Genomic DNA, 18,359 nt, shown 5'->3' on the forward strand with positions numbered 1-18,359 from the left:
CTAATGCTTATGTTTTCCAAAAATTTTTAGTTATTTAAGATGTATAGAGCTATGCATTTTAAAATAATTTTAGGTTCAAAAAATTAAGTTAAAATTTTAAGTCTTTTCAAGATGTTACTTTTAATTGATATGTACATAGGCTATCACACACACACACACACACACACACACACACACACACACACGGATAAATTTAGTATAAAACTTGTTCTTCCAGAAAAGTTGTATAGTTAATACTAATTCCAAATGATCAATATATATTAACTATTGAAATGAATGGATTTGTAGTATACTTTGGGCTTTTTTTTTATAATAAACTTTGTCTCTGTCTGTGTATTGCCTTATCTCTTTATCTTTATGGATAGCAGAATCCTTCTGCCATGTTTATAATGTTCAATACATAATGAAACTTTGGTTTACAATGGATAATTTCTAAAAATTTGCAAGTGGAAATCCAGAAGAGGTTAACACTATAGAGGGAGAGTTAGTGTGGATGTGGTGGTGTGTGACATTCAGGAAACAGGGACATAAGGATCACAAGCTCAAGACATCATCACAGTGATTACTTAGTGACACTCTTGTAACTAAATAAAACCATACCAAAATATCAAGAATGGAATCATACCAATTTCTGTTTTCAAGAAACTTACAAAGTAAGATGGTGTGAGCAGTACATTAACTTTTTTGAGCTTGAACTTAGGGAACTGTGGCTGCATCAGTGGGATCATTAGTATTTATTATCGAACTCTGAAAGATTTAGTTGAGAATGGAAGGTACTGTTCTGTAGCACTGAACCTGCCATTAAGCAAGCCATGTTTTTTTAAACTAAAACTTTTACTCTTGGACCTCAGCTTTTACAACATGCCTGCCATCCACTCCAAAATACTACAAAATATCAGTTCTCTTCACTTTGATTAATGTTGCATTGTCAGAGTGATGAATTCTTCTTGAGTGTAATTTGAAAGATAATATCACTCTAAGGGGAAGAAACGTTGTGGTGAGAATTTAGAATAGTTACAAGATGAAATCTGACCATCACACCATGGCATGAAGGTGCGGGGGAACACAGAAATGCTGGCAGTAAATCGTATTCTTTGGCTCCAGTGAAATACCTGATTTACCATGCTCTTAAAAATGTTTTTATTGAAATTTAAAGATTCTAAACATGGAGTATTGTTGCACAGGCAAATTTATACAATCATAGTCTCTTTATTTTGTTCTTACCTGTTGGCAGTGCTGTACTTAAATCTTTATGTTTAGAAGATATAAAAATTATCTTTGAGTTGTTTCTCAACTTCAAAACAATTTATTAATACATGGTACAATACTATAATACTATGACTAATAGACATATGAATGCATTATAACCACAATCATCTTTATATTATTATTCATTGGCAATTTAGTATCTAAGATGGTGTATCACTGAATGAAAGAAAATGTGATTTGCAACACAAGTTTAAATATGTACCTCTAAATAGAACAAAAATTTTCAGGAATATGTTTTCATCATATATATTATATGTATTATATGATGGGATGGTAATTTGATAATTTATATTTGCATGCTTAACCAAATACCAAAAACCAAACAGGTTAATATAAATTAAAAGCAAAATTAACTATTTTTTCTCAATTAGGTGACAATAACTGAGATGGAGTCAAGCAGAGATCTGTGGTGAACAAGTCACCTTTGTCTCTCAGTAATCCTTACTATCTTCTCAAACTGGATTTTCAATAACATACATATTAATTGAATTTATTGATTTTGCATTCTGACCTTAGTTTGTCCTCCCTTCTCTCTGGCCATTCCCCTTCTTCCATATGCTCTACCCCTACCCCCAATCCATTCCTTCTTTGTTTCTGTTCAGAAGGTTGAAGGCCTTGGATGGATATATTAACAAAACATGGCATATGGAATGGTGATAAGACGTAGCACCTCCCTTTGTATTAAGACTGGACAAGGAAACCCAGTGCAATAAAGAGGGTTCCAATATCCAGCCAAACCTTAAGAACAGCGTCTGATGCCATTTTTAGAAGTCCCACAAGTAGACCAAGACAAACTACTGTCACATACATGGAGGGAGGGCCTAGATTGGTCCCATGCAGGCTTCTGGGTTGGTTTAGACTCTGCAAGGTCCTATGGGCCTAGTTAGTTGTATCTGAGGGGTTTCTTGTGATGTCTTTGTGTTGTCTTCTGACTCAGACAATCCATCCTACCTCTCTTCAGTAGGATACCTCAAGCTCATTCTAATGCTTGGCTGTGGGTCTCTGCATCTGTTTCCATCTGTGATGACAATTGATTGGAATAGTCACAAGTTTGATTACAGAAGATGAACAATTCAGATTACATGTCCATTTTGCAAGGAAACTTAGCTGGGGTCATTCTTGTAGATTAGTGGGAGTTTCCCTTAAATCAGGTTTCTGCCTGACCCAGAAATGTCCCCACTTCCAGTCATCTCTTTCAATATTCTCCCTCTCCATGCATCTCTCAACCCCATCCCTCAAGTTTCCATCCTGACCCATGACCAGTTAACCCAGGATCTCTCTTCCAGTTTTATTTCCCAAGGAAATCCATGTATCCTTTAGTTCTCCTTGTTACCTAGCCTCTCTGAGTTTGTGGACAAGTATGATTATCCTTTACTTTACAGCTAATATTCACTTATGAGCTACAGCTATGTTCACTTATGTTTGTCTCTCTGGGTCTGGGTTACCACACTCAGATTGTGTTTTTTCTAGTTCTATCCATTTGTGATGCAATTTCCTGATGTCATTGTTTTTAACAGCTGAATAATACTCCATTTTGTAAAGGTACATTTTCTTTATCTATTCTTCAGTTGCAGGGCATTTAAGCTGTTTCCAGGTTCTGGCTATTACCAATAAAACTGCTATGAACATAGTTGAGAAAGTATCCTTATGGTACAATTTAATATCCTTTGTGTATATGCCTAAGAGTAGTAGAACAGGGTCTTGAAGTGAGTGATTCTGAATTTCCTGAAAAAAATGCCAGAGTGATTTCCAAAGTGACTGTCCATGTTTTCACTACCATCAGAAATGGATGAGTACTCCCTCTCTAAACATCATCTTTGACATAAGCTGTCATTAGTGTTTTTGATATTAAACATTCTGACAGGTATAAGATGGAACCACAGTGTCATTTTTATTTTCCTTTCCCTCATGACAAAAGGTGTTGAATATTTCCCATGTTTCTATGCCTTTTGAGGTTCTTCTGTTGAGAATTCTCAATTTATTTTTGTACCATCTTTTAAATTAGATTATTTGTTTTTCCAAGTCTAATTTCTTTAGATATTTTCCCATTCTGTAGGCTACTGTTTTGACCTATTGTTTCTCAGTTTCAGGAGGTCCCAGTTCTTAATTGTTGCTCTTTGTCTCTGTGCTATTGGTATTCTATTCAGGAAGTTATCTCCTATGCCAATACATTCAAGGATATTTCCCACTTTCTCTTCTATCAGTTTCAGTGTAACTGAATTTACGTTGATGTCTTTGACTCACTTGAACATGAGATTTGTACAAGGTGTGATAGATTTAGATGTATTTGAATTCTTCTACATATCGACATCCAGTTCAGCCAGCACCATTTGTTGACGACACTTTCTTTTTACCATTCTTAGTCAAAAATCAAGTGTCCATAGGTGTGTTGAGTTTTGTCTGGGTTTTCAGTATTATCCCATTGATACGCTTGTCTATTTTTATGCCAATACTGTGATGGTTTTATTACTAGAGTTGTGCAGTAGAGCTTGAGATCAGGGGTGGTGATGACCCTAGCAGGTATTTTATTATACGGTAGTATTTTAGCAGTCCTAGGTTTTGTTTTTTGTTGTTGTTTTTCCACCTGAAGATGAGTATTGTACTTTCAACATCTATAAAAATTTCAGTTGGGATTCCCATGGTGATTGTATATTTTTTGCCACCATTTGCATGAAATAATATGACATTCTTTTTATTATTTTAATTTTAATTGCTTCACATGTCAATCCCAGTTCACTCTCCCTCCCCTCCTCCTGCACCCCCCACCATCCCCCCCCCAGCCTCCCAACCTATCACTACTTCCTTCCACATAGGGGATATCCAGAGTCTGTCATTTCACTCAGGGCAGGGTCCAGGCAGTCCCCTAAGAGTTCAGGCTGAGAGAGCATCCCTCTTTGTGTTATGGACACACGAAGTCCATTTGTATGCCAGGGTTAAACACTGATCCACTGCCCAGGGCCCCATAGGTTGCCCAAGCCTCCTCACTTACTCTCACACTCAGGGGGTCTGGATCAGTCCCATGCTGGCCTCCCAGCTGTCGGTCTGGGCTCCAAGAGCTCTCCCCCTGTTCAGCTCAGTTGTCTCTGCTGATTTTGCCAGCCCATTCTTTGGAATTTGCTCATCGCTCCTTATGACATTCTATTTGAAGGCAGCATAAGTGGAGAGGCTGTGAGTCTTTAGATTTACACACCTCTCTGCTCTGTTCCCACTGGCTGTGTGACCAAAGGCTAGTTATTTCAACTTTCTAACTTCAATTACTTCATCCCTAAAACAACGACAAAAAGCCTGCCTTTTAGAGTTTCCTTGAGGACTAAATAGCATAATCTTTTAAACATGCTTAGAATTGTTTGCATCCCAAACCCTGCCATCAGACGGCTGCCACTGTTGCTGTGGTTGATATGAGAAGGAACGATGCAAGTTTCCAAAGGAGGAAAGTAGACAGCAGTTCTTCTCAGCTCTGGTGTCCATGAACCATAACTATCGTGACTCAACATGACGCAATACGCGGTAGTGCCACCCAAGTACTGGCAGTCACAGCAGCTCTTTTATTGGACATATGACCGGACCAAAAAAAAAAAGGGGGGGGGGAAATCATGCCTAGTACTAGAATACTACCTAACTACTCAGGGCTAGTGAACCTATGGATCCTGGAGGGGAACCCACAATTATCATGTTACTAAGCCTGAATTTTCCCTAACTACATTTTAAGTATTTGTTTACTACCCTTTACCTACAGGTAAGTGTAGTCTTCACACTGAAATAAGGAAACTATTCTTTGGGAACAGAGAGGGACCATTACAAAAATAGCAACTAATCAAAATGTACAATTATGAATTTCAGTTCCCATGAATACACCTATAAAAACAACTTCTAGCCCTGCGGAATTGGGGCCAGAAAGAACGCAAGAGCAAAGGGTTCCAGAAGTTTGCTGTGGGATTGTTTCTCCTATTAAGGCTAAAATCTGTAACCATAAAGTCTCACAAACATGAATGCCTTAAATAGTTGAACAAAGAAAATAACAATAGACATGTCAAAGTTCATGGGGAACAAGCTTATTAGGCCTCAATCATGTACAAAGAAATCCAGGCAAGTAAGGAAGAAATTACCTTCCCCAGGAAAGAGCACACCAGCTGTTCATCTAATACCAAACTGGGAGTCTGGAAAACACGTATCCCAGTGTCCCTATACAGACTGACCAAGGTGCATTTAGGAAAAGAAATGTATGTGCACATCATTGTATTCAGGTAACAACATTAAATGAAAAAATGACATGTATTTGAACAACTTAATAATAACTCACAACCTTTGCATCAACTGAAAAAATGATGTATATTTGAAAGAGAGTAAGGAGTGAAAGTGAAGATTTGAAAGTAGAAAGGGAGGGGGAAAATAATATATTATGATCTCAAATAATAAAAAACTAAAATGCCAGTTTTTCATTGTAAATATCAATTAAATTTTATTGAATTTAATGAGTCATTCAACACTGAAAACTTGATCTATTGTTTGTAAACTACTTAGGCTCCCATATTAAGCTTCTTGACACCACTTTTCCTTTTTTAATAGGCAAAGTCTCAAATCTTATCCAATGTGTTAGATGTTGCTCATCGATTTATAAAAGAAGCAAATCCACCCAATGAAGGGAATACTTCTGCTGAAACAGCCACTGAAAGTCATCAGAAACCCAAAGCCCCACTTCTTCAGGAGAAGAGCTCTGAGGTAAATTGATGTGGACAAAGTAATATATTTCCTGTCCTACGTATGGTGACTACCATTCATATTCATTACCAGAGATGCACATTTGGGGATGTAACTTTACAATAATGTTAGGTATTGCTTAATTGCTTTAGTAATTGAATATATTCAGACTATAAATATAATCTTAAGATTACGTAACTCCTTTGAAAATTGTTCTTTTAAATGAAAAAATTGAAAATAAGGCTTTCTGAGCATTTTGACCATGTCAGGGGTAATATGAATGTTTGAGAGAAATATTACAATAAAAGCTAGGATATAATGTAACAATTAGAATCTCCACCAAGGTGACAGGCACTTTCATCAGAGTGTAAAGGGATGTGAATGCCAGAGTTTGGCACTTATTCAGATTAAATACTGATCACACAGGGTGCTACATGTACTTTTATCTTCACATTTCTCTCTATGTAAATGGATAGATATGTGTAGTAGATTCCTATCATTTTGAACAATAGATTGAATGTAGTATGTTTATTGAGGAAAAGTGGAAAAAAAACCTCCCCAAAATGGGGTATTTCCAGGGGAAAAAATCCCTTTCAAGTGCATCTTTAACAAGAAACAAACTATACTGTGACTGACAGTATAATCATCTTTCCACTACATAGTACTAATTTTTTCCAGTAGCTCACAAACTGTGGCTTACTTGCCTAGTCACAGTGGTTGGCTACTTGATGACTATGTTTGGGTCGAACTAAAGTCTGTTGAGTTTCAAATTCATGTGCATAAGTGTTCTATTTCAGCATGACCTCTTTCCTAAGCAGGAGCTGTGTGTGAACTTTTCCAGAAAGTGGACACATTTTCATGTGTTACTTTTTCTCATAGACCTGTCAAATATGTACTGTGAACCATCACTGGATGAGTTGAAGTCTTTTTTTTTATATGAGACAGGATTTCTTTGTATTGTTTTGGAGGCTATCGGTCCAGCCTGGCCTCGAACTCACAGAGATCTGCCTGCCTCTGCCTCCCGAGTGCTGGGATTAAAGGCGTGCGCCACCACCGCCCGGCCCAGAGTTTCAGTCTTATAATTGTAATGTGATATATGGGAAAAATTATACTATTTTATCGAGATCATAACCATAACTTTTTTCTTTTCTTTTTTCATACAGTATATTCTTATCTGTTTCCCCACTGTCATTTCCTGCCAGAGCCTCTACACCCACTACCATATGCAATTCCAAGTCTTCATTCTCCTTAGAATATATACAGGAAAATAAAACAAAAAAGTAAATCATAAATAAGACAGCAAACAGACAAACAGAAAAGGAAAACTTTAAGAGTTCTGTGACAATAATGTGTTTTTGCAAATGAAAATCTGATGGAAATGTCTGACAGAAGTTTGTGTAGAGCTACCAATCCACTTGGCACTAGCCCGTGTTAATCAGGAGTTTCCATGACACTCTTTTATCATACAACCCAATTAGATATAATCACTGGAAGTTTCACTTGGTGGCAAAAGAGATCTAGTTGGGTTTTGCTTCCCCATTATTTGGTGTTCCATTTAGACTTCAATGATGTGTGTATATATTTTAAGATGCTTCTAATATAGTAGGTTTCCATATATCTCCTCAATTTATTCTTAGTGTTAACTGGTTCTCCCCTTATTCCCCACCCCCTCCACTTAATTTTCCATTTCTAGTCCATCCCTGTTTCTATTTCCCATATCTTATAATTTCCTTCCCTATCCCCTAGTCCTTTACTCAATGTCTAGCCTCTGTGGTTGTACAGACAGTAGCATGTTTATTGAAGGCTTCAAAGACAGTAACCACATGTAAGAGTTTCACATCATACCTGTCTTTTTTGGGGTATGGGTTACTTAACTCAGAATGATTTTTTTCTAACATTCATTTACCTACAAATTTCCTGATTCTTTTTTTAAACAAATGAGTCACAGTCCATTGCGTTAATATTGATGTACCATATTTTCATTATTCATTCATTTATTGATGGACATCTGCACTGCTTCCAACTTCTTACTGTTATGAACAGTGCAGCAATGAACATGGTTGAACAAGTGTTTCTGTATTAGGATGAAGCATATTTTAGATGTATGTCCAGGGGTGCTAGAGATGGAACTTGAGGTCAATTAGCTACCAGCTTCCTGAGGAAATACCACACTGATTTCCAAAGTGGCTGTACAAGTTTTCACTCTCACTGGTAAAGGATGAGTGTTTGCCTTTGGCAGAATACCCCTCAGCACAAACTGTCATTTGCTTTATTGTCGCCATTCTGGTTTTTGTAAAATGAGATCTCAAAGTAGTTTGCATTCACATTTCCTTGATGACTAAGGGTGTTGAACATTTAAGATTTTATCAGTCGTTTTTGTTTTATCTTCTAAGAGCTCTCTATTAAGCAGAACCCTACTAATATTAGAACCATATTTTTCTCTGTGTAGCTTTTAGAACCTGTCCTGAAACTTACTCTGTAGACCAGGCTGGCCCTAAACTCACAGAGATCTGCTTGCTTCTGACTTCCCAAGTGCTGGGATTAAAGGCATGTGCTACCACTGCCAAACTAGAACCCTATTTCTTAATTGGGTTATCATTTTTCTTGGTGTTCAAATTTTTAGTACTTAATATATTTTAGATATTGACTTCCTATAGTCTGGTGATTGATAAAAACCTTTACTATTCTGCAGCCTTCCTACTTGTCTGAATGGTGTTAGGTGTTTTGTTTGTTTGTTTTGCCATACAGAAAGTTTTCTTTTTCATGAAGTTCCATTTACTAATTCTTGATGTTAGTGTCTGTGTTATTTATTGATTCTTGATCTTAGTACCTGTGCTATTAATTAGTGTCTTGTTCAGAGAGTCTTGTTTTGTTCTAATGAACACAATATTGCCCTTATTTTGAGGCCCTTGATCCATTTGGAGTTAATTTTTCTGAATAGTAATGAATATGGATCTATTTGGATTCTTATACATTCAGCCATCCAGTTTGACCAGCACCATTTGTAAAGATTCTGTTTTTACTTCAGTGCATGTAGCTTCTTCATTAAAAATGTGCCATCTGTTTAATTCTATTAATTAACTTGTCCGTTTTATGCCATTACCATGCTTCTTTTATTACTATAGTTCAGTAGTGCAATTTGAGATCTTGGGTAGTAGTACCTATAGCCTATAGCAGTTCTTTTATTATTCAGAGTTGTTTTGGTATTCTTGTGTGTGTTGCCATATAGAGCTTGAAAAATTCCTTTCAAGTTCCGTGAACAATTGTGTCATTTCACTTTTGGTAGAATGGCCATTTTTACTAAATAACTTATTTATCCACGAAAAGTGGGGACCTTTCTGTCTTCTGATATCTTCTTTAGCGTCTTAAAAATTTTTACTATAGAAGTCTTTCAATAGCTTTTTTAGAATTTCCACACAATCTTTCTTCCTTTCTTTCTTTCTTTCTTTCTTTCTTGAGGTTATAGTTTGAGTTGTTGTTTCTGTGATTTCATTCTTTGTTTGCTTGTGATTTGTATATTGGAAGACAAAGATTTTCATATGACAATTATTTAACCTTGCTACTTTGGTAAAAGTGCTTGTCTGTTATAGATCTTTCTTTTTAAATAAAAGAAATTTGTTTATTTTTACTAGAAACAATCTAGAGTATCCCTCTATGGTGAATGGGCTACCAAAGTCCGTTCATATGCTAGGGATAAATACTGATCCACCATTAGAGGCCCCATAGACTGTCCAGGTCTCGTAACTGACACCCACATTCAGTGGGCCTGGTTTGGCCCTATGCTGGTGTCACAGCTGTCAGTCTGGGGACTATGAGCTCCCTCTTGTTCAGGTCAGCTGTTTCTATGGTTTTCCCCAGCCTAGTCTTGACTCCTTTGCTCATCACTCTTCCCTCTCTACAACTGGATTCCAGTAGTTTGGCTCAGTTCTTAGATTTGGGTCTCTGCTTCTGCTCCCATCAACTACTGGATGAAGGCTCTAACATGGAATATGAGGTAGTCATCAATCTCATTATAGTGGAAGGACATTTAAGATGGCTTCTATACTATTGCTTAGATTGTTAGTTGGCGTCATTCTTGTGGATCTCTGGACATTTTCCTAGTGCCAGATTTCTCTTTAAACATATAAGTGCTCCCTCTTTTAAGGTATCTCTTTTGTGGCTCTCCTCTATCATCCCCTCAACTTAATCTTCCTGCTCCCTCATATCCTCCTTCCCTCTCCTCTTCTCCCCTTTTCTTTCTCCTAACTCCATCTCCCTGCCCTCCCTATGCTCCCAATTTTCTCAGGAGATCCTGTCCCTTTCCCCTTCTCCAGGGGACCATGTATGTCTCTCTTAGGATTCTTGTTGTTTCCCACTATTTCTGGAGGTTTGGATTGTAGGTTGATAATCCTTTACTCTATGTCTAATATCCATATATGTGAGTGAATATATACCATGTTTGTCTTTTTATGACTGGGTTACCTCAATCTAGACAGTTTCTTCTAGTGCCATTCAATTGCCTGTGAATTTCAAGATTCCATTTTTTTTTCACTGAGCAGTACTCCATTGTGTACCACATTTTCTTTATCCATTCTTCAATTGAGGGACATTTAGATTGCTTCCAATTTCAGGCTATTACAAATAATGCTACTTTGAACATAGTTGAAAAGATGTCCTTCTTGTATGGTTATGCAAGGAAAAAGTTACCATAATAGAGGGAGCCATTATAGGTTTTGGGTATATGCCTAAGAGTGGAATTACTGGATCTGTTATAGAATTTTATGGGACATTTTTAGGATATTTTTTATATAATTAATATCATACTACAGTGGGTAGTGGAGGTGTACAGCCTTTGATCCCAGAACTTGAGAGGCAGTAGTAGGCAATCTCTGAGTTTGAGGCCAGCCTGGTCTACATACAGTGTGATTTCCAAGAGAGTTCAAGTACTATATTGAATAAATGTGGAAAGAGTGGATAATCTTTTTTTGGCTGGATTTTAGTGGAAATGCTTCAAGTTTTCCTTTTGGGTTGACATTGGTTTTGACTTGCTGTAAATTACCTTTATTATGCTGAGGTATGTCCTTACTATTCCTCTTCTCTCCAGGCTTACTCTTGTGAAGGGCTGTTGGATTTTTTCAGACCTTTTTTCCTAAATCTAATGTGATGAGGAGGGTATTATTATTTTTCAGTCTTTTAACTTAGTAGACTGCATTGATCAATTTACCTAGGTTGAACCATCCCATTCCTGAATCTCTGCGATGAAGATTACTTGATCATGGTGGATGATTATTTTCTTGGGCTCTTGCATTTAGTTTGCAAAATTTTGTGTATGTGTTCATAAGGGAAATTGGTCTGTGATTCTTTTTCTTTTTCTGTTTTTAATGTGTTTTTTTGGAATTGATTTTTTATTTTTTAAATTTAAATTACAAACAAGGTTGCTTCACATGTCAATCCTAGGTCCTTCTCCCTCTCCCTTCCCTCCCACCAGCCTGCTCATCCCCACCCCTGTCCCCATTCCTTTCACAAGGGAGGGGGGTATCCTCCATGGGGGTATCCATAGTCTGTCATTTTATACAGGTCAGTTCCTAGCCCCCCCACAAGAATCCAGGCTGAGAGAGCATCTCTCATTGTGGGATGGGCACCCAAAGTCCATTTGTATGCCAGGGATGAATACTGATCTACTACCCAAGGCCCCATATATCGTGTAGGTCTCCTTATGGACACCCACATTCAGGGGGTCTGGATCAGTCCTATAATGGATTCCCAGCTATCAGTCTGGGGCTCAAGATCTCCCCCTTGTTCAGGTCAGCTGGATTAAACAAGCTCAGTCTTGACCCCTTTGCTCATCAGTCCTCCCTCTCTGTCACTGGATTTCTTGAGTTCAGCTCAATGTTTAGCTGTGGGAGTCTGCCTCTGCTTGCATCAGTCATTGGTTGAAGGCACTATTTCCAAGACTCTCTGGTAGTGGGATTGTAAACTGGCACTCCCCTGATCCATGTCTAAATTCCATATATGTGAGTACATACCTTGTTTGTCCTTTTGTGACTTAGTTACCTCACTCAGGCTGGTTTCTTCTAGTGTCGTTCATTTGCCTGCAAATTTCAAGATTCCATTGTTTTTTCCTGCTGAATAGTACTCCATTGTGTAAATGTACCACATTTTCTCTATCCACTCTTCAGTCAAGAGGCATTTAAGTTTCTTCCAGGTTCTGGCTATTACAAATAATGCTGCTATGAACATAGTGGAACAGACATCCTTATTGTTTGAATATGCATTTTTGGGTACATGTCTAAGAGTGGAATTGCTGGGTCTTGTGGTAGTTTGATTCCCATTTTCCTGAGGAATCTCCCTACTGATTTCCAGAGTGGCTGTACGAGTTGGCATTCCAGCCAGCAGTGGAGGAGTGTTCCCCTTTCGCCACATCCCCTCCAACATAAACTGTCATTGCTGTTGTTTATTTTAGCCATTGTGACAGGAGTAAGAAGGTATCTCAGAGTTGTTTTGATTTGCATTTCCATGATGGCTAGGGATATTGAGGACTTTCTTAAGTGTCTCTCGGCCATTTTAGACTCCTCTATTGAGAATTCTCTATTTAGTTCTGTAGCCCACTTTTTAATTGGATCCTTTGGTGTTTTGCAGACTTGCTTCTTGAGGTCTTGTAAATTTTAGAGATCAGCCCTCTGTCAGATATGGGGTTAGTGAATATCTTTTTCCATTCTGTGGGCTGTCTTTTTGTCTTGTTGACTGTGTCCTTTGCCTTACAGAAGCTTCTCAGTTTCAGGAGGTCCCATGTATTAATTGTCGACCTCAGTGTGGGTACTATTGTTGTTATGTTCAGAAAGCAGTCTCCTGTACCAAATCGTCCAAGGGTACCTACCACTTTCTCTTCTAAGGGATTCATCATGGCTGGATTTATGTTGAGATCTTTGATCCATTTGGACTTAAGTTTTGTGCACAGCAATAGACATGGGTCTATCTGCAGTCATCTACATGTCAATATCCAGTTATGCCATCCCCATTTGTTGAATGTGCTTTCTTTTTCCATTGTATATTTTTAGCTTCTTTGCTGAAGATCAGATGTTCATATATGTATGGGTTATCATCAGGATGTTCAATTCAATTCCATTGGTCTACCTGTCTTTTTTGTGCTATTACCAAGGTGTTTTCAGGACTATAGCTCTATAATAGAGCTTGAAATCAGGGATGGTGATGCCTCCAGATATTGCTTTGTTGATTAAGGTTGTTTTGGTTATCGTTGTTCATTTGTTTTTCCACATAAGGTTGAGTATTGTTCTTTCAAGGTCTGTGAAGAATTGTGCTGGGACTCTAATGGGGATCGCACTGAATTTGTAGATTGTTTTTGGCTGGATTGCCATTTTTACTATATAGATTCTACCTATCCAAGAGCATGAGAGATTTTTTTCCATTTGTCTTTCAAGTAGGCTTCATTCCAGGGATACAGGAATGGTTCAACATGCAAAAATCCATCAATTTAATCCACCATATAAACAAGCTGAGAAACAAAAATCACATGATCATCTCACTAGATGCTGAAAAAGCCTTTGACAAAGTCCAACACCACTTCATGATAAAGGCCTTGGAGAGATCCGGGATAACAGTAACATACCTAAACATAATAAAAGCTATATACAGCAAACCAAAAGCCAACATCAAACTAAATGGACAGAAACTTGAGGTGATTCCTCTAAGATCATTAACAAGATAAGGCTGTCCACTCTCTCCATACCTCTTCAATATTGTTCTTGAATTTCTAGCTAGAGCAATAAGACAAAAAAAGAGGTCAGGGGGGCACAAATTGGAAAGAAAGAAGTCAAACTTTCACTATTTACAGATGATATGATAGTTTACATGAGTAACCCAAAATACTCTACCAGGGAACTCCTACAGCTAATAAATACTTTCAGCAAAGTGGCAGGATACAAGATGAACTCAAGAAAATCAGTAACCCTAATATATACAGCTGATAAAATGACTAAGAAAGTAATCAGAGAAACATCACCCTTCATAATTGCCACAAACAATACAAACTACCTCGGGGTAACACTAACCAAACAAGTGAAAGGCCTGTATTGCAAGAACTTTGAGTCTGTGATTTTTTTTCTTTGTTGGGTGATTTAAGTATCAGAGAAGTTGTGGTCTCATCAGAGTTAGACAGTTTTCACTCTGTTTATATATTGTGAAATAATTTGAGTAGTATTAGCATTAATTGCTCTTTCAAAGTCAGGTAGAATTCTGTTCTGAATCTGTTTTGCCCTGGGCTTCTAATGGTTGGGAAACTTTTAAGTACTTCATATGTTTCACTTGGGGATTTGGTCCTGGTTAAGTCACTTATTTCATCTTTATTTGACTTTGTGAAGTTGTATATATCAAGAAAATTATCTGTTTCTTTTATATTGTCCAAGTTGGTGAAGTGGAGGTTTTCAAAGTGTGTCCTTACCTCTGGGTTTCCTTAGAGATCTCTGTTGTTATATCTCCCTTTTCATCACTAATTTTATTAATTTTGCTAAGAGTTCATCAATGTTATTTGTTTTCTCAAAGAAACCCCAGCACTTTGGGTAGCATTGCTTCCTACACATTGGTGTACTTGATTGATCTTTCTACTTACTTGTTAGGGTGACCTACTATGTTTTAACTTTGTACTATATTTTGTTTAATAAAAAGACAAAACAATATGCCCACCTGATTTATTCTCACAGGGTGTGTAGAATAAATTGCATGAGAAATAAACTATAGGAGAGAAAAACAAATAAAAAAGAGGGTGCAGAGGAGTTAGGCATCTTCACTCTCCCCTGGAGAGAACTCTCCAGGAAGGTGACCTTTGAGAAACTGAACGGCATGAGGAAAATGTCTGGGTAAACTACGGGGAGGCACCACGATTATACAGGTTCCTGAAGAAAAAATTTACCTGATGTTTCTCACTTCTTCAAGATTGTAAGTATAGGTGGAATAGGTGAATGATAGAAAAACGAGGAGATGACTGTATAGGACAAGAGAGGAGAAAGTACTTCGGGCACTTTTCAAGTTCCGGGAGAAACTTTGAATTCCAGAGTATCAAAAGGCTTTAAACACACTGGGAACATGAGATTAATATTAGAACACACAAAACCACACAACCATATATCTATACTCACATTACTGTTATAATTGCATGCCTGTAATTATAATTCCATAACTCAGGAGGAATATTCCAAATTTGAGACCAGTCTTGGCTACATAAAGAACTAGACACAAAAGCTGCTCTAATGTGGGAAGGTTGTAATTAGAAGAGGACTGGGAAACGAGAAAGCATGGATAATCTGTACATAACTGGAACAGTTATAAAGAGGGAAGAGCAGAGATAATATGGAGAAAGTTATCAGTTTTGTATGCTCTAACATTATTAATTTCTGAGAAGGCCATTCATAACTACCAATAGGGTTTTAAAAAACATTAAAGCCTTTAGATGAATTAAATACATCTGATTTTCATGTCTTTCTTTTAAGATTCAGGACCTTTAATAAGCACTCTTTGCTACATTTCTAACTGGTAGGTAGAAACGACAGCCCCAGAAGGAGAAGAAGGTACAACTCCAAGGTGCAAGCCCTTGTGTGAAATGCCTTTTGATGAAGAAGCATCTGCCCAGTCCTTCCAGGAAGCCTTAATTCAATGGCGAGCTGGACACCAGGAGGAAAACACACAGCAGAACTCACATGGGACAAAGCCAGGTTTGGTCATTGTTCAAATATTCATATAACAAAATAAAGGAATCTCATTTCTTTCCACTCCTGGCAACACAAAGGCAATGCTTAAAAACAATAAAGAGCAATTTGCTACAGCTTCTCAAGGGAGATTTGGGTACACACTAGGCAGTCAGTGGTGAGTTGTTTAATATTTATAAAGCATGAATTGATCATGGGGATGTTTACCTTGGATTTCTATGTAAATTCAGATCATGAGCTGAATGGAGCACCATAGTCTTAGCTTTCCTTTTCCTGCAAGGAAAACAGTCATTAGAAAACAATTCCATTTTATATCTTCTGCTGCAATATATCGGGTGAGGGAGTGTTTGGGTCATGGAATCAAATGATTCTCTATATGCACTAGATCAGTAACTTTTCTTTTCAGTGTAACCAAATCTCTGACAAAGCAACCTAAAAGAGGAACAATTTATTTTGGCTCACAGTTGGAGATGATTTAGCTTATCAAGACAGAGAAAGACAGCAGCAGGTGGCTTCAAGGCCACAGAAGAAGGTGGTTGGACTCCTTATTTCTTCCACCACTGTAGAACAGGCAACAGAGACAAAGCAGGAAGCAGAATGCTGCTGCCTGTCTCATAGAACGCCTCCAGGAGATTCACTTCTTCCAGTGAGGTCTCAGCCTCCCCCAAATTTCACAGCCTCCAAACCAGCATTGGAGTTGAAAGGGTGGGAGGGCAAATGTCTGCATGGAAACCATAAACCATATCTTGCAGGCTGAATACACGACCATGGTGAACTCACAGAAAGAACAGATTTTTTTTGTTTTGCTTGTAGTATTTTTTCTTTCCTTTAAAATTTTCTTTTCAGAGTATTTTAATTTCATTTTTTGGTTCACATTTAAAATAATGGATTTATTTAGAACATATTCATACAAACTGTACCGGCTACATTTTGTGTCAACTTGACACAAACTAGAATTATTTGAGAGAAATGAGCCTCACATGAACAAATGCCTACATTACATTGGCATGTAAGGCAAGGGACTTTTCCAAATTAGTTATTGATGTAGGAAGGCCAGCCCATTGTGAGGGGGGCCATCTATAAGCTGCTTCTATAAGACAGAAGGCTAAGATAGCCAGAAGGAGCAAACCACTAAGCAGACTTATTCATGGTCTGAACATCAGTTCCTGCCTTCAGGTTCCTGCCCTGTTTGAGTTCATGTCCTGACTTCCTTCAGTGATGAACATTACAGTGTAAGTGCAATAAACTCTTTCATCTCCAACTTGCTTCATCACAGCAATGGGAACCCTAAGACAATCTCTGATTAGTGGAATGTAACCAGGATATGCAATGAAGAAAAGGCAATGCCAAGAACTTCAGACACATATTTAAACTCCAACTTTGAGTTTATAATGGCTTATTGCACACGAAGTGAAAGATGCAGCCTTGTTTCGATTCTTTTTCATTTGGGGTACATTGGAAATATTTACTCATTTCCTTAGACATAAATATTGAAAGAAGGTTATATTGCAAGCCTTAGAGGTTATATAAAAGTTCATACATTAGTACATAAGGAGATGTTCCTAGAATTTCTTCTCCCTTTCCCAAGTTTTTGTATGCTAAGATGAAATGCCTGAAGCAGCTAAGTTTTTGAGGATTATGAACAATTTTGTCATTATGCTTATTCAGCACAAAGGATAATGTTCAGAGGATGACTAAACACCATAAAGTTTATCATACTAACCACAGTTGCTTTTTAGATTCTATCTCTACTGGAAAAGGCACCACAGTATTTGTAACTAGAGAAACTCTTGACCTACTATAGAACTTGATAATCATTTACTGTAAACAAGTTCAGCTAGTCAACCTTCTGGATAGGGCATGAAAAAGGTCAAAGACAAAACATGAATGAATGAGAATACTGTTTTGCAATAAAACCTTGTACTTATGAACATAGAAATTCAGTCATAGGAAAACAATAGGTCATGTTTGGACTACAAGCTCTAGTGTAGTGATTCTTGACTTACAAAATACATTTTTTTCTACGTCTGTCACTATATAGAATCAGAAATAGTGGTGTAATTCATGAGGCAAGCTTAGGATCTTCCTTCATTGTCTAATTCAAGATTTACATTATCTCTCTTAGCCTTTGCAGAATTGTGTAGTCTGCAGCACCTTTACTTTCTTGAATCTACCCATAGACATTGATTGGCCATTAGATGGTTGTCACGAGACTAACTTGGTGAGCAAGGAACAATGGTCTCACAGTAAGGATGTTTATACTGAACACTGTCTAACATGAAAGCTACAGTATTTTGTCTTAATCAGAAAATTCACATTTCAGATACAGATTTGCTTACTGTATCTGTTTATGTGGCATGTAAGCCATACTTATCACCATAGTACCTTCAGGAACTGCCTCATGTCAAGGCATTAAATTCATTGTGAGGAAAACACACCTACATCCATGGAATTCAATGTCCTTACCATGCCTGAAAATGTGTATGGTAGGAATTTACCTATTTTCAATGTTTACTCATCTATTATTATGTGAATGTGCCTCTATTTCTCAATTTAAATGTTGATTATTGTTTAGGGCATTTCTCATTTTGGCTGTGCCATACAATACTTATATACATTTTATTGTACGGGTCTTGAAGTCTAACCTGAACACATGCACAAGGATATGAATAGTTGAAAAGAGAACAACTGTCT

At 37.4% G+C, this 18,359-nt stretch overlaps 1 protein-coding gene across 6 annotated transcripts in view; it reads left to right on the plus strand.

Moving 5' to 3' along the window:
• Positions 1-18,359, plus strand: part of Zbbx (zinc finger B-box domain containing) — a 107,238-nt gene that overhangs the window by 43,670 nt on the left and 45,209 nt on the right. For all 6 annotated transcript variants that reach the window (XM_040752641.1, XM_021230664.2, XM_040752644.1 and 3 more), the window contains 2 exons: positions 5,836-5,988; positions 15,497-15,671. In XM_040752641.1, the coding sequence (XP_040608575.1) occupies positions 5,836-5,988; positions 15,497-15,671 (328 nt within the window). The remainder of the gene's footprint in view (positions 1-5,835; positions 5,989-15,496; positions 15,672-18,359) is intronic.

This window comes from Mesocricetus auratus, unplaced genomic scaffold (assembly GCF_017639785.1).
Source record: "Mesocricetus auratus isolate SY011 unplaced genomic scaffold, BCM_Maur_2.0 Super-Scaffold_100009, whole genome shotgun sequence".
Classification (NCBI taxonomy): domain Eukaryota; kingdom Metazoa; phylum Chordata; class Mammalia; order Rodentia; family Cricetidae; genus Mesocricetus; species Mesocricetus auratus.